At 44.1% G+C, this 14,467-nt stretch overlaps 1 protein-coding gene across 1 annotated transcript; it reads left to right on the forward strand.

Moving 5' to 3' along the window:
- Window positions 1-3,847: 3,847 nt before the first annotated feature.
- On the forward strand, window positions 3,848-6,208 carry LOC136460474 (protein DETOXIFICATION 27-like). The gene is made up of 5 exons (XM_066460153.1): window positions 3,848-3,921; window positions 4,425-4,663; window positions 5,228-5,346; window positions 5,698-5,784; window positions 6,155-6,208. Exons 1-5 carry the CDS (start codon window positions 3,848-3,850, stop codon window positions 6,206-6,208), a joined length of 573 nt encoding a protein of 190 aa, XP_066316250.1.
- The last annotated feature ends 8,259 nt before the right edge of the window (window positions 6,209-14,467 follow it).

Consider the following 14,467-nt stretch of genomic DNA (forward strand, 5'->3'; position numbering starts at 1 on the left):
AGCCCTGTTATGTCCTTTGTCTCCACAGTATCTACATGTCATTTGAATTCCATGCTTTGTCAACCTTGGTCCATGACTACCTTGTACCTCAGATGGCTACTTCTTCCTTGATTTAGGAGGCCTTCCAACTTTCTTCACATATACTGGTGGTAGAATTACATTGCCTCCAACTTTCTGCCATGTGCTCTTGTCTTTACATGGCCACACATTGTGGCCATAAGCACTGAGATAGCTATTGGAAGAGTAACACTCAGGAACAACTGACTCTGGTGTGATCCTTTCATGCCTCAAGCATGAAATTGCATGAGAGCAAGGGATTCCAGTGAGGTCCCACCTTCTGCAATCACAAGTCTTTATATTGATGTCCACTATGAACCTATAGTCCCTATCTTGTACCTGGAATATGCCATGTCTAGCAGGCATTGCATAACATATATTGGCCCATTTTGTGTTCCTATTAATTATCTTCTTTATCTTAGGACAGATGGGTCCCTGCCACTCTTCTCCCACCTCCCTCTATTTTTTATAGAACCTAGACATTAGTTGTCCCTTGATCTGCTCTAGCATACTAAGAATTGACATCTCCCTTGCCTCCAAGATATAACTGTTGAACACTTCATAGCTGTTGTTCAGCAACAGGTCACACTTTGGAAAAGTGTTGAAGTAAGCTCTGACCCAGGTGTTGAAAGGCATCTTATGCAACCACTCGTAGGCCTTTTGATCCAGGGTCTTCATTTTCTCCATGTTCCTATTGAACTGAGGTATTGAACTTGACCTTGCACAACACCAAAGCTGGTTCTTAAGATTTTCACCTTTGAAGTGGTGTTGGAAGTTGGAATATAGGTGTCTGACACAGAACCTATGTTTAGAGTAAGGGAAGACCTGTTGAACTACTGGAATAAGACCCTGAAAACAAAAGTACAAACATATGAAAATGGTGTTTTCACCTAGCAAACAACTACAACAAAGGATACAATGTTGTTTTTACCTTTTGTTTATCTGTCATGATAGTCCAAGGATATGTGTTATCTATGCCAAGGTCATTTTTTAGTGTCTCCAAAAACCACTTCCATGTCACTAGTGATTCCACTTCCACTATTCCAATGGCAATTGGGAAGATACATCCATTTGGATCAATGCCCACAGCTGTCAGTATTTGTCCACCATACTTAGTCTTAATGTGTCATCCATCCAAGCATATGATAGGCCTACATGTAGTCAAGAAACCTCTTTTACATGCATCCAATGACATGTATAATGTGCTAAATACATTGACATCCAGGTTCAGAAAGAAGCTGTTGCCTGGGTTACTTCTTCTAAGTTCATGACCATAGTCCCAAAGTAACTTGTATTGCTCCACCTCATCTCCCATAACTTTCTTCATAGCTAATCTTTTAGCTCTAGCAAGCTTGGACCTTGCTGGAGTTATGTTCCAGTCCCTCTGTACTGACCTAGCAAAATTTATGAGGCTCATCTTCTGATCTGCCCTAAATGTTTCTAGATACTTGTCAGCAAGCCATCTTGATGTGCACCTCTTCAAAACCCACTTTTTCTGGCATGTGTGTTGTCCATTGAATTGCTTGATAACCATACCATGGGATCTGCTATCCACTGAAGCATACAAGTTCCAAGGACAACCTTCTACACAATGTGCTTCAATCCTCTTCTTCTCATTCCTTGACAATTTAATTTCAACCCTATGCTTCAAACTGTATTCTGTAATTGCTTCCCTTAGAATCTCAGGGGTTGCAAACAATTGACCCAACTTAAATATTGGGTTATGCATATCCTGCTCTCTAAAAGTCTAAAACCTTAGGCTTCCTCCACCTTCATCATCTGATTCAGGCAACTGCAGCTCATCATCTTCTGTTGACATGTCATCTTCAACATTTTCTACAACACTAAAAGCTTTCTTGCCCTTATCTTTCTTCTTGCTTGCTTCTTCATCATCTGCATACTGAAAAGGTCATCATCATCTGCATCCAGTTCGTAGTCAGAATCAACAAAATCAGGGTCCTCTTCACTATTATCACCAGCACTGTCATCATCTCTGCCATCACCAAAATCAGGGTCCTCTCCACTGTTATCACCAACCCTCCCACTATCTGCATTGTCCATATGCATAGTCTTCATAGGACTAAAAACCTTGGGAGGTGAGTTCAATGGGTTTGCAACATTGTCATCCCAAGGCATTCCAGAAAGGTTGTCATCATGGTCCAAATACAGCACAAAATTCTTAAATTTGTGAACTAATGAGGACATTACCATTGTGTCTGTGTCAGACCAAATCAATCTCAACCCATTTGAAAGATTCTTCCCAGGTAGCAGCCAAAACACCTTCATGTTTGGATTTTTTTGGGTAGTGTAACTTAAAAACAAGTTGCTCTATGAAAAGAGGAGACCATTTAGCAACTTCTACGTGGTCAAACCAACTAACTCTTCCACCGGGATAGGATTTGTTTAACCCTTGAGAAACAAAGCACCCCCCATGATGCATTTCCAATAAGAATTCTTCGTCATCAGTGCCTATAGAAGAAAACCCCAAAATCTACAGCATAAATGACCAATACATGAAACCCTAGCCGACAAAATAAGATATTTTTTGCAACAAGCGACCTAATCGACGCAAGAAATACCTCCTAAACCAACCGATTTCAGAGTTCATGACATCGAAGAACTCACCATACTGTGGCGCCCGTGCCCCCAGTGGTCGCAAAGAGGCCACCATCGCGCCGACCGGACGCGATCTGCGCGGCAGTCAGCGCTCGGCACCACCACCCCGCACAATCTTCACCGCCTCCACCGGCTATGTCGTCGTCGGTCGACCACCCGCCGCCTCCGTCGTCCCACCCAACGCCCCGCGTCGTCTGAAGACGATGTCTTCGAAGGGAAGGGAGAGGAAGGGGTGAAGAGTGAGGGAATGGAAAGCATAGGGGGCTATCGGCAAAAAAACAAATGGCAAAGGGCCCTCACGTGCTGCTCACATGACCTATGGTGCTGTCATGCATTGCCACGTAGGATCTAATCCCTAAACGGATAGATTTGGACCTGAATGGCACAACTTAAAAGTTCATGTACCCAAACCTGCACTTTCAAAGTTAATGGACTTGAATGACACAGCACAAAAAGTTGATGGACCTACAGTGCATTTATCTCTAGAATTAGATATCTATGAAACTATAGAATGAAACTTTCTATTGAAAGTGTGTGTTTTATCCAAGTTTTATTTTATTCTATATGGCATGACAGTCTTGTAAATAACGAAATAAAACTCTCCGATGAGACGGGCCTAAGTAAGTGGAGGTGGAGCCTCTGATTAATTAAGAATGTTGCGGTTCTTTTTTAAAAAAACATCTCCTGAATGGTAAGGTGGGATAGGGAGGTGGAGGTAGATGCGTGGGTCAGGATGGAGCGATGACGTGGAGGGTCGTGGAATGAGAAAAAATAGGTTAGCGTGGTTTTGCTTTTATAAAAGTTTAAGATATTAATATATTGATTTTGATTTTGTTTCAAAAACTTGTAATCCTTTCCTAACTGAAGTTTGGACATACTACCGTGCATGCGTACGTGTGCAGCCTGGAGAACTGGTACTATAAGATACTTTCTTCATATTAAAAATAAAGTCGTTTTGGACAAGGCTTGATTAAACATTGAGATTATAAATCATGAATAACTTTTAAGTTGTTGAGTTTAGAAATATGAAAATTATATGTATAGATTTGTCTTGAAAAATACTTTTACAAAAATTTACATATATCACTTTTTGATAAATATCTTTATAAAAATAAGTAGTTAAAGTTATACTTTAGAGACTGTGTCGTTGTCCAAAACAACTTTATTTTTTAGTATGGATGTAGTATTGATCTCGCTGACCAGGAACCTCAAGAACGCGGCAGTTGCTGTGGATGCCCTCTCCAACTGGTAAGTTTTCTCCGTTTGAATGAGCCTGTTTGAACACTGCCAAATGCGAATGCCAAGTATACACCATACCAGAATGATATACTACACCAATGACCATGGCTTACTAATTCCCTTCGATATATATGCAGCATGAATATTAATGGATGGGAGATGACCCACCTGTTCGGCAGACCGTAAACGATCGTGGATTATAAGCTGAAACATTATTTTTCTCTCACATCAAACCAGCCAAACCAGCTAGCAGTAAATAATCTACGATCTAATCCAGCCAGCCGAACAGGCTGGACGATTCCACTGGCATTTTTTTTGCCAACACCGGGTTTTTTTTTATCCGCACAAGTTTCGTAGTACATACATTTTCTTCTTTAACTGTAAAAAAATACCAAACTGCACTGGCTTAATAATAGTGGAGTTTACATGACTTGTGAGATAATTAATGGTATTACTACCGTCAACTAATGTTAGCCCGGGTATGCACATTGGCTATTTGGCTGTTCTTTCAGGGTGCGCGTGGCCAATGAGCTCGGTGCGGGAAATGGCAAGGGCGCCAGGTTTGCGGCGATTGTATCATCCACGACCTCGCTGGTGACTGGGCTCTTCTTTTGCGTGCTGATCATGGGCCTCCGCGACAAGATCGCTCTCATCTTCACCACCAGTGCTGTCGTGCTGGATGGCGTCGATAAGCTCTCGCTCTTGCTGGCCTTCACTATACTCCTCAATAGCATACAGCCTGTCCTGTCAGGTGAGTGAGAGCTCTCAGCTCCCCTAAGCTATACTCCTTAATTGCATTGGCTAGCCCAAATTAAAAAGCTCATAGGCCATGTATCTGTTACGTAGTAGAACATTATTGAAACTTCACGAGACTAGTTAAGCTCATGCTATCTGAAAAACAAAACAAAAGCAAGGAATTCTCATGTTTCAAACAAAAAATAATTAATCTAAGGCCCCCTTGGAAACTGAGGAATTTTATAGGATTCAGGCTCTGTTTATTTCAGCTTTCTGTTGGGAGTTTTTGGACTTCAGCTTTGGGACCTTCCAAAAGCCGAAAAGCTCCCGGAAACCAAAAGCAAGAAGCTCTTCAAAGTGAGCTTTTGAGCTTTTGCCTCGTGAAAGGTTTTTGGCTTTTGGAAGGTCTCAAAGCTGAGGTCCAAAACTCGTAAAAAGTTTTTTCCAATAAGAACCTTTGGATTGGGCCGGGAGCAAATAAAGGATTCCACTGAATTCAACAAAACCCATAAAAAATTCCCTGGCACCGCCTGCGTGTGATCTCACTGGGCAAACACTTACACTGTGCTCCTCATTTCAGGTGTGGCTGTTGGGTCAGGATGGCAGTCTACGGTGGCGTACATCAACATCGGCTGCTATTACATCATCGGCATACCCATGGGCGTCCTCCTCGGATGGCTCTTCAACCTTGGCGTGCTGGTACGCAACGCATCGCTACTACTACCGCTCGTGTTGGCCACCCGGTCTGTGCCTGTTGCTTGATCGTGTGTCGTGACCATGGTTTCCAATATCGACCGAAATTTTCAGATATTTCCAATATATGCTCTTTATCCGTAGGTGCCGATAAGAAAATATCTATCTTTTTTATACAAATTTTGTTTAAATTTACTTAAATTTAAATTAAATTTTATTTGAATTTAGTCCGATATTTCCGATATATCCTGTTTATCCTTTTTATCTGTGATCTCGGATAAATTTTTATTTCCGAAAATGAAAACCTTGGTCGTGACCAGCGCCACCTTCTTCTTCTTCCCGTGAAATCTTTTGCAGGGGATCTGGGCAGGCATGATCGGCGGAACCGCAGTGCAGACGCTCATCCTGGCCGTCATAACCGTTCGCTGCGACTGGGAAAAACAGGTGAGAAACCGCTATAGCTGCTCGTTTCTTTAGCGTGCTAGTAGCTTGCAGATACGTTTGATCTGCTGCTCGTGTGGCGATGATGCTGTATATATGACCATATATATATTGGGGGTCCGCGTCGTTGCATTGGCAGGCTATTATCGCGAGCACGCGCATGGACAAGTTATCGCAGGTCCGGTGAAGTACATGTTCAGGCATACATATGATCGAGGAGTAACCAATGCAAAACCCTCTTTCCGTCTCTCTCCCTACCGATCAAGAATCTGGATCCCTTGCACGAAATCATGTAAAATATTGGTTGGCAATTGGATCATATTAGTACCTGATCATGACACTTCTGTGTTTATTCATTTGTAATTTATTACAGGTGTACGTTCTCACTTGTATCTACGTATACGAGCTGTATATACAAACTCAGTAAAAAAGAATTGCAATTGCTTGTCAGCTTCTTCATTCTAGACCCAGTCCGCGTGTGCTCGCTTCATATATTATTATGGAAAGACGGTTAGAAGAAGTGATCTCAGGCCCATAGATAGAATGGCCCTCTTCCCATGCACTAGGTTGACTAGGAGTCGTGGCCTCAGTTGGTCCAGCACTAAGTTAAAGAGGGATGGCCAGTTATCATAGGTTAGTTGACCAACCCTCTTTAACTCTAAGTCCACCGAGTCTGAGGGTGGTGGATCCGCTTGAAGGCCGTCCCCTCTCTTCCTCACCAACAACAGCAGGCAATGCTTATGCACTAGGCGAGTGCACTTGTGGCATTAACACATCACAACCTACTTCATCGATGTCAGACTACCTGGCTTCAAGTTATGGTCAGTGATCCTAATCCATATTAGATTAATTAGTGTTCATGTAATTAGATTAGTTATCCTATGGTTCAACCTCCCTATTTTCTAACGAAGATCACTTGTCGACAAGATTAGCGAATTGTTGTAGTAATTGTAGAAATAGTAGCAATTAGGTGTTCCGGTTGCTCGAATTGCTCCGTTGCTGTTATGTTTCTTGTTAGCAACTCACTACGTGATAGAATAACAAATTACAATAATGCTATCTCAGGCAAGCAACGATACTGATAATCCGATACAAATGAGAGAGAACGTGGGAGAAGAAGCACAACAGGGCAATTGGAAACCGAAAAGTCACAGCTAGGGTCCAAGATAAAATACTAGAATTACAAGATTCGTGTACAAGAGAGAGGGAGCCAGGGAGGAAGAAGAAAGAATAGTAGTGATATGCAGATTATGCTTCTCTCTAGATATTCGATGCCTCATGCCGCTGCCCTTTTTGTACCCAGAGTCTATGAGTGACCCTTTCAAATAAAAAAAGAGTTTTGAGTGATGAGCTATTGTTGACTTGCCGAGGCTTATGGCTCAAGAGTTGGCGGCTCAACATTCATCACGAACTTTGGGGAAGATTAGACAAGCTGCATATTACTGGCTAGTTTAGCAGAGCTCCACTCCTAGCTTCTTTGAAGTAGATTCTATGGATCTCTATCAAACGCTTAAAATGCAACTGGATTCTGATGAGAACTGACGAGAATCACTTCTCCATTTACGTTACAAGCTGAGAGCTAAAACAACTGCTCTCCACCGATCCCTACCGCTCCCCGTTCAATCATCACTATAATTACTTCATGATCAATTCTCACCTGCTCTCCATCTTGCTCCCCCACCAGAATCATTTCATTGAAAAATCAAAAAAATGAAGCATAAGAATGCGAAAGGAGAGCTCCGCCAAACCAGGCGTGAGGGTGTGGGATGTCATTGTAGAGACCGATGGACCATCGATCAATTCTAAGCAAAGGCTATTTTAATCTCTTTGATTGCAAAGAAAGACAGAAAACTGAAAAAACTGAGAAAACTCCAAATAAAAGAGGTCGCATAGGCCTAGAGTTATTTTATACTCCCTTCGCTTTATATTGTAGGACGTTTTGACTTTTTCTAAATATTTTGCTATATATATAGACACTGTGTATATCTAAGTACATATTAAAAGCTATAAATCTACAAAAGTTAAACAGAAATGCTTAGAGGCGAGCGTCCGATCTTTCAGACGCTGATGTTGCCGTGGGCCACGATGCTGGCCTGAACGGCCCAACAAGTGTGTTCCATTATGCTCGCATTTTTTAAAGGGAAATCGTTCGGTCGTTGTCCACTCTTCAGACGAGAAACCCCACCCTCCACTCGTCGAGCTAGGTCCCAGACTCCTAGCACCACCACCGCATGTCGCGACTGCTCCGCCATGGTGGTCTCCCACCTGCCACCATCCTTCCCTCTGCCAGTAGTGCTCGCGCGTCGTAGCTGGTGCTGATGCTGGTGGTGCTCGCTCCGCCCATCGTGCGCGTCGCCTGCTCTCTCCCGTCGCGCGCGCTGCCCGCCTGACTAAGCCAAGCCTGGTGCTAGTGGCGCTAGTGGTGGTGGTGGTGGTGCCGCGCACTGGTGCTAGTGGTGCTCGCGCGCTGCCACTGTAGGATCTCTGGTACACATAGAGGGGGTGAATAGGCCTGAAAAAATTCAACTTAAACCGAAATCAAATTCACCCGCGGCACTGCCACTCTGTGAGCGCCGCACTGCCGCGTCTGCAGGAGAGATTAGTTCACAGTTCAAAATCTACTTAACGAAATTTAGATAGGGTAAATTTCTTAGCTTTCTGTAGGGTGGTAGATCACAGATTGACAGCTGAAAGTGGTGAGAACACCACACATAAGTAGATCGGCCTCAATTCTAAAAATCACCTCAACAACAATAAGAACACAAGTGAAGCAACACCAGCACAAGATGACACAAGAATTTATCCCATGGTTCAGCTTGCCACCAAAGCTTGCCTATGTCCACATTGTTGAGATATACCACTAAGGCTTAGGGATTTGCAATCATACCTCGTTCTCAAGTCAAGATAGTGAACTCTTGAGATGAAGGGTGATTTTACTCACTGCAAGAGATGGTTACAAACCTCCTGGGGCTCCCACATAAGTTGGCAAGCTCCATAGACGACGCTTTAGCTGGCTAGGAGCCAAACTCCAAAAGTAACATACACAACCGCCAGGTAAGACGTGAACCAAATGTTCTTTAGAGTTTAGGAATCAATGGAGATGCTCTCTTATCAAGTTTTGGACCCTTATCCCTCAAGGATTGATGGAGAAATCAATGGATTTATTTGGGGGCTTGAGGTCAACAATAGAGTGAGAGAGATAGCTTCTGCTCTGTTTTGAGTGTGCTGAAGTGAGGAAGAAGGGAGCAGATTGGTTTGTTTGTTTTTCTATCTATCTTTGTCGTTGAGAAAGAAAGGGAAAGGTATATATAACCCCTAGGCCCCAATGGTCACTTAAATCACAGATAGTTGTTGGGGAGAAAAAGAAAAGGTATATATACCCCTAGCCCCCAATGGATATTTCACCCAAGAGGTCGGGCGAGACGAGGCCGCCACCAAAGGGTCGAGCGAGATGAGGCCCGCGACCAAAGGGTCGGGCGAGCCGAAGCCCGCGACCAAGAGGTCGGGCGAGCCGGAGCCCATGACCCAAAGGGTCGGGCAAGATGGAGCCCGTGATCTAGAGGTCGGGCGAGACAGAGCCTGCGACCAAAGGGTCGGGCGAGATGGAGCCCGTGACCAAAGGGTCGGGCGAACCGGAGCCCGCACCCAAGGAGTCGGGCGAGTCATAGCTTGCACCCCGCAAGACAGTAAGCATAATAGTGAAGTGTAGACCGTCTTGGTTGTGAATCTGAGGATGCATGAGGTTGTTTGAGCACTTGGTAGCACAGATTAGCTTAAGCATTGTGCCCCCTTTATAGTACGGCTTTTCCTATACTCAAATTCAATACATAAGAGAATTTAAACCTCATTTGTGTTTGAAGTCATCTATATTTGTAGTTGGGGGCTCCTCCGTTTCGTGTAGCATCCTTGAATATAAATTCGCTGATTGTCATCTCGATAAATCTCATTAGTTCTCTAATTGTGTGGTCATCATCACCAAAACCCATAATTAAGGCTTGATTGCACTTTCAATCTCCTCCTTTTTAGTGATTGATGACAACCCAATTAGAGCTTACAAAAGATATGAAATAAATACTAAGACTTTTTGAGCCTTGGGTGTAGAGTCTCCTCCTAAATATATGAATAGAGAATTAAACTCTTAAATTGGCATAAGAAGTCAAGATTCACATTTTAGTTAAGTGATGGGGTTCCCCCTACATCCAAGCTCCTGTGGGGTGCAGCATACTGTGTTAGATATGTAAAACGTGATGCAAATGAAAGTTTATGCACACATGTGCTTGCTGCTGTGCGGCAGAGCCGTACCTGACTGTACGAGCAAGACAGAGTCAAGCACCACACAGCTAGCTTAGACAAAAGGATATGCAACCTAGCACAATAAGATGACTTCTAATCCACACAACGATACATGTGAAGGGTCGAGATGGCGGACTAGAGGGGGGGTGAATAGTCTTTTCTAAAATTAATCGCGTCGGCTAATCGAAACAAGTGCGGAATTATAACTATCGGTCTAGCCAAGACTACACCCCTCTATCTATGTTCTCTAGCACCTTGCAAAGATACTAATTATGCAACTAAGATGCCAGGCTAGCTAGAGCTCTCCTAAACAATTCTAGGAGCAAGGTTACACAAACCTATGCCACTAGTACATTAAGCAACAAGGGAGCTCCTACACATGCTAGTAAGCAAAGGCACAAAGCTAACTAAGCTCACTAGCAATGCTCAATAACAAGACAACCAATGCCTAATTAGAGAGCGCAAATACTTAGCTACACAAACTAAGCATTGTGACTAACAAGGTTACTAAAACCAAATTAGCCACGCAAGGGAGCTACTTCTATGCTACACAAGCAAGAAGGTAATTAGCAAGCTACACAAGCGATCTAATTACAAGAGCAACTACATAAGCTTAATATGTATAAAAGTAATTGCAAGCTTGTGTAATGGGGATGTAAACCAACGGGAAGAACAAGGTTGACACAATGATTTTTCTCCTGAGGTTCACATGTTTGCCAACACGCTAGTCCCCGTTGTGTCGACCGCTCACTTGGTGGTTCGGCGGCTAATTAGCATCACCCGCTAAGCCCGCATGTCGGGCGCCACAAGAACCTACCCCTTGAGTGAGGGTAGCTCAATGACATGCTTTACTAGAGTTGCTCTTTGTGGCTCCCGCGGGGCGAGCACAATGCCCCTCACAAGCACTTCTCCGGAGCGCCGCATAAGCTTCTTGCGCGCTTCGATGGAGACCACCACCAAGCCGTCTAGGAGGTGGCAACCTCTAAGAGTAACAAGCACCACCGGCTTGCAACTCAATCACCTAGTGCCACTTGATGCAACCTCATGATGCAATCGCACTAGAATCACCCACTCACACAATCGAATGATCACTATCAAGTATATGTGTGATGGAGGGCTCCTAAGCACTCTCAAGCATGGACACAAAGTCCCCCAAGGTGCTCAGCACCAGCTATGCCCGAAGGCCACTTCTATTTATAGCCCCAAGGGCTAAACTAGCCGTTACTCCTTCACTGGGCAATGGTCGGGCTGACCGGACGTTCTGGTCGTGTTGACCGGACGCTCACTTGACTTGACCGGGCACAGCAGCTTCAACTGACCGAACGCTGAACCCCCAGCATCCGGTCGTTTCCAGTAAGGTCCCGAGCATGACCGGACGCGTCCGGTCGAACGCGATCGGACGCAGCCAGCGTCCGGTCACACTCCAGCTACTGTGTCACCGTATGTCAGCCTGACCGAACGCAGCCAGCCAGCGTCCGGTGCTTTCAGACCCAGCGTCCGGTCAGTTGACCGACGCCAGCGTCTTCGCGACCAACTCGTTTTCACTTCTAACTTCTTCACCCTTGCTCCAATGTGCTAACCACCAAGAATTTGCATCCGGCGCAATAGAAAATTGGCATTCCATTTTCTCGAAAGCGCTGAATCCCGCCGAGCTTGCGAGGCGGGAGGGAGAGAGGGACCCAAACCCATCTCACCCCTACAAACACCACCTCCTTTGTAAATGTGCCAACACCACCAAGTGTACACCACCATGTGTATGTGTGTTAGCATTTTCACAGTCATTTCCCAAAGGATGTTAGCCACTCAACTTGCCACGCCACTCGATCCTAGCGATAATGCAAAGTTAGATCACTCGAGTGGCACTAGATGACCGATATGCAAACAAGTTTGCCCCTCTTGATAGTACGGCCATCTATCCTAAACCCGGTCATAAACTTCTCTATACACCTATGACCGGTGAAATGAAATGCCCTAGGTTATACCTTTGCCTTGCGCATTCCATTCCATCTCCTTCAATGTCGATGCAACGCATGCACCAACACGATCAACAATAATATGATCCACTTCATATCATCACATGATCATATTGGTTCATCGATCTTGACTCTACTTGCTCTTCACCGTTGCCATCGTCCATCGGCGCCAAGTCTTGCTCAAGCTTCACCGCCACACGGTCCATCACTCCAAAGCCTTCGACTTGCCCTTCACGCTTGCAACCGGTCCATCAAGCCAAGTCTTGTCTTGATCTTCTCCACCTTGATCATATGACTCAATGTCATGTCTCATGTGCATTTAAGCTCCTTCATCATCACATGTGTGAGCTTTGCAACATTTCCAAGCCATTTTCACCTTCATGGCATATGTTGCTCATACACATGTACCTGTGGACTAATCACCTATGTATCTCACATAAACACAATTAGTCCACCTAAGTTGTCACTCAATTACCAAAACCAAACAAGGACCTTTCAACATGTCCATATCCAATAAACAAAGAGTCAAATAGTAGCATTATTTTACAATTTAAAGTTTTAAGTAACTCTCAAACTTTCCACCTAGTGAAGACTAACACTATCGAATAGGACATGAAGCGCAGTTGTTGCAAAAAGTTGTTGACCCCTCTAATTTTCTCCCCCTTTAGCATAAAGCACCAAAAAGAGAGGAAAAGAAGAAAGATCAACACCTACTCGTCATCTCCCTGGATGTTAGTCCAATCAATATCATCACCTCCTACAGCAGTCTCGGCACCACCATCACAATCATCGTCGTTAGAGTCAATACGTGCACAACCCTGATGGTGAGCGGTGGTGGTGTAGCAAGTGGAACGAGTGGAACACCCCGGCTCCTATCTCTGACAGTATCCCTCCAGGGTCTCATCTCAATCTGCTACTCATCCCTGCTACTCCTCATCATCATCTAAATCTATATCAGAGAGACTCGGAAGGTCATACTATGGAGGAGGTGGAATAGGAGGAAGTGGTGGAAGGTCTTGTCCATGCTGCTGAAGTTGCTCAAGCTGTGTCTCATATGCTCTATCGGCTACATAGGTGCACTTTCCAAAGATTGCCTTCAACCACTTGCCAAACTTCTTCATCTTGCCTCCACTGCGAGACCTAGAGCGGGGAGGTTCAGAGATATCTACATGAGCATGAGAGCTTTCTGCTCCCTAAGTAGCTGCAGCAGGCTGAGTCTTCTCAATTTTGTAGATGGTGTGCATCCCATCCTTCGAAAAATAAAATCCAGTGATCCTCTCAATCATGAACATGAGGTAAGGGGCATAGGGCAGACCCCTCCCCCCATCCTCCACAGTAAATCTCAATTCAGTCCACATGAATCTAGGGACACTGAACTTGTCCCCACCTAGAGCGAATCTAGCCAACATATTTCTCACATAGCCATTAATATCTGAGGCTACTCCATCCTTTGGGTTGATGGTGTTCTTGATGAGGTTGTTGAGGATGTAATAGAAGTTGTGTAGACCACACCTCTTGCCATTTGTAATCCTTCTATCTCTCCACATATAACTGATGTCACGGATCTCAGCTCGAGGCTCATCATGAATGTAAGTGTAACCTCTGTGCTTCTCCCCAAAGCCAAGAATCTGGTTGAAGGTGATAAAGTTGACTCGGTAGTACCGACCATTAGTCATCTAGTGAATCTCATCAGAGGTTTGGTCATAGAAGTATGTGGCATGAAACTATGCAAGGACTTCCTCATTTTAGTTATACTAGAAACCCATGATGTCTGAAAGCTGGATCCTGTCACAAATTTTGATCACCTTGTCAAACTCAGGCTCCTCCTTCTCCTGCATCTCATCCCAATCAATATACTGCATCTTGATGATCTTGGTTTTCTTGGATGTAAGAATGACAGTGGCATAAAGGTTGAAATGAAACTCTTTCCAGAATATGTAATCAATGACCAAATCTTTACGCACTGCATAGGTATTGATCTCCCTTGCCTCTTCCACCAACTTCCAACTCTTGGAATAGTTGACAACTACATGCTGGCGGGAGTCATTTGGAGGTCTCATGATGATATCACCCTCAAAATCTCTCATGTATCTACCATCAAACTCAGAAAGATGCCGTGGGTGTCAGGAATGGTATCAGTGGTACAACCTGTCATCTCCAGCCTCTCCTCATCTTCGATGTATTGCTCATTGTAACACCTCGGGTGTTTAAATATTAAAATCTGGCATGTCATCATATGCATTGCAAAGCATTTGGCATTTGGTGAAAACTTTGAGATGCATACACTAATACAAGTTTATATTTATGTGGTATGTGTTGCAATGTATTGTTTGACTCAAGTTCAATGTTTGTTTGGATTTTGAATTTTTCGAGAAAACCCCGCTTTTCAACATTTAAATCCTACCCTGAAAATCCATTTC

This window comes from Miscanthus floridulus, chromosome 6, assembly GCF_019320115.1.
Source record: "Miscanthus floridulus cultivar M001 chromosome 6, ASM1932011v1, whole genome shotgun sequence".
In the NCBI taxonomy this organism is placed as follows: Eukaryota; Viridiplantae; Streptophyta; class Magnoliopsida; order Poales; family Poaceae; genus Miscanthus; species Miscanthus floridulus.

Coding starts and splice junctions, on each gene's coding strand:
- LOC136460474 (XM_066460153.1), top strand. CDS start 3,848: ATGGATGTAGTATTGATCTCGCTGACCAGGAACCTCAAGAACGCGGCA. Junction 4,664..5,227: donor CATACAGCCTGTCCTGTCAG/GTGAGTGAGAGC, acceptor TCCTCATTTCAG/GTGTGGCTGTTGGGTCAGGA. Junction 5,785..6,154: donor GCTGCGACTGGGAAAAACAG/GTGAGAAACCGC, acceptor AATTTATTACAG/GTGTACGTTCTCACTTGTAT.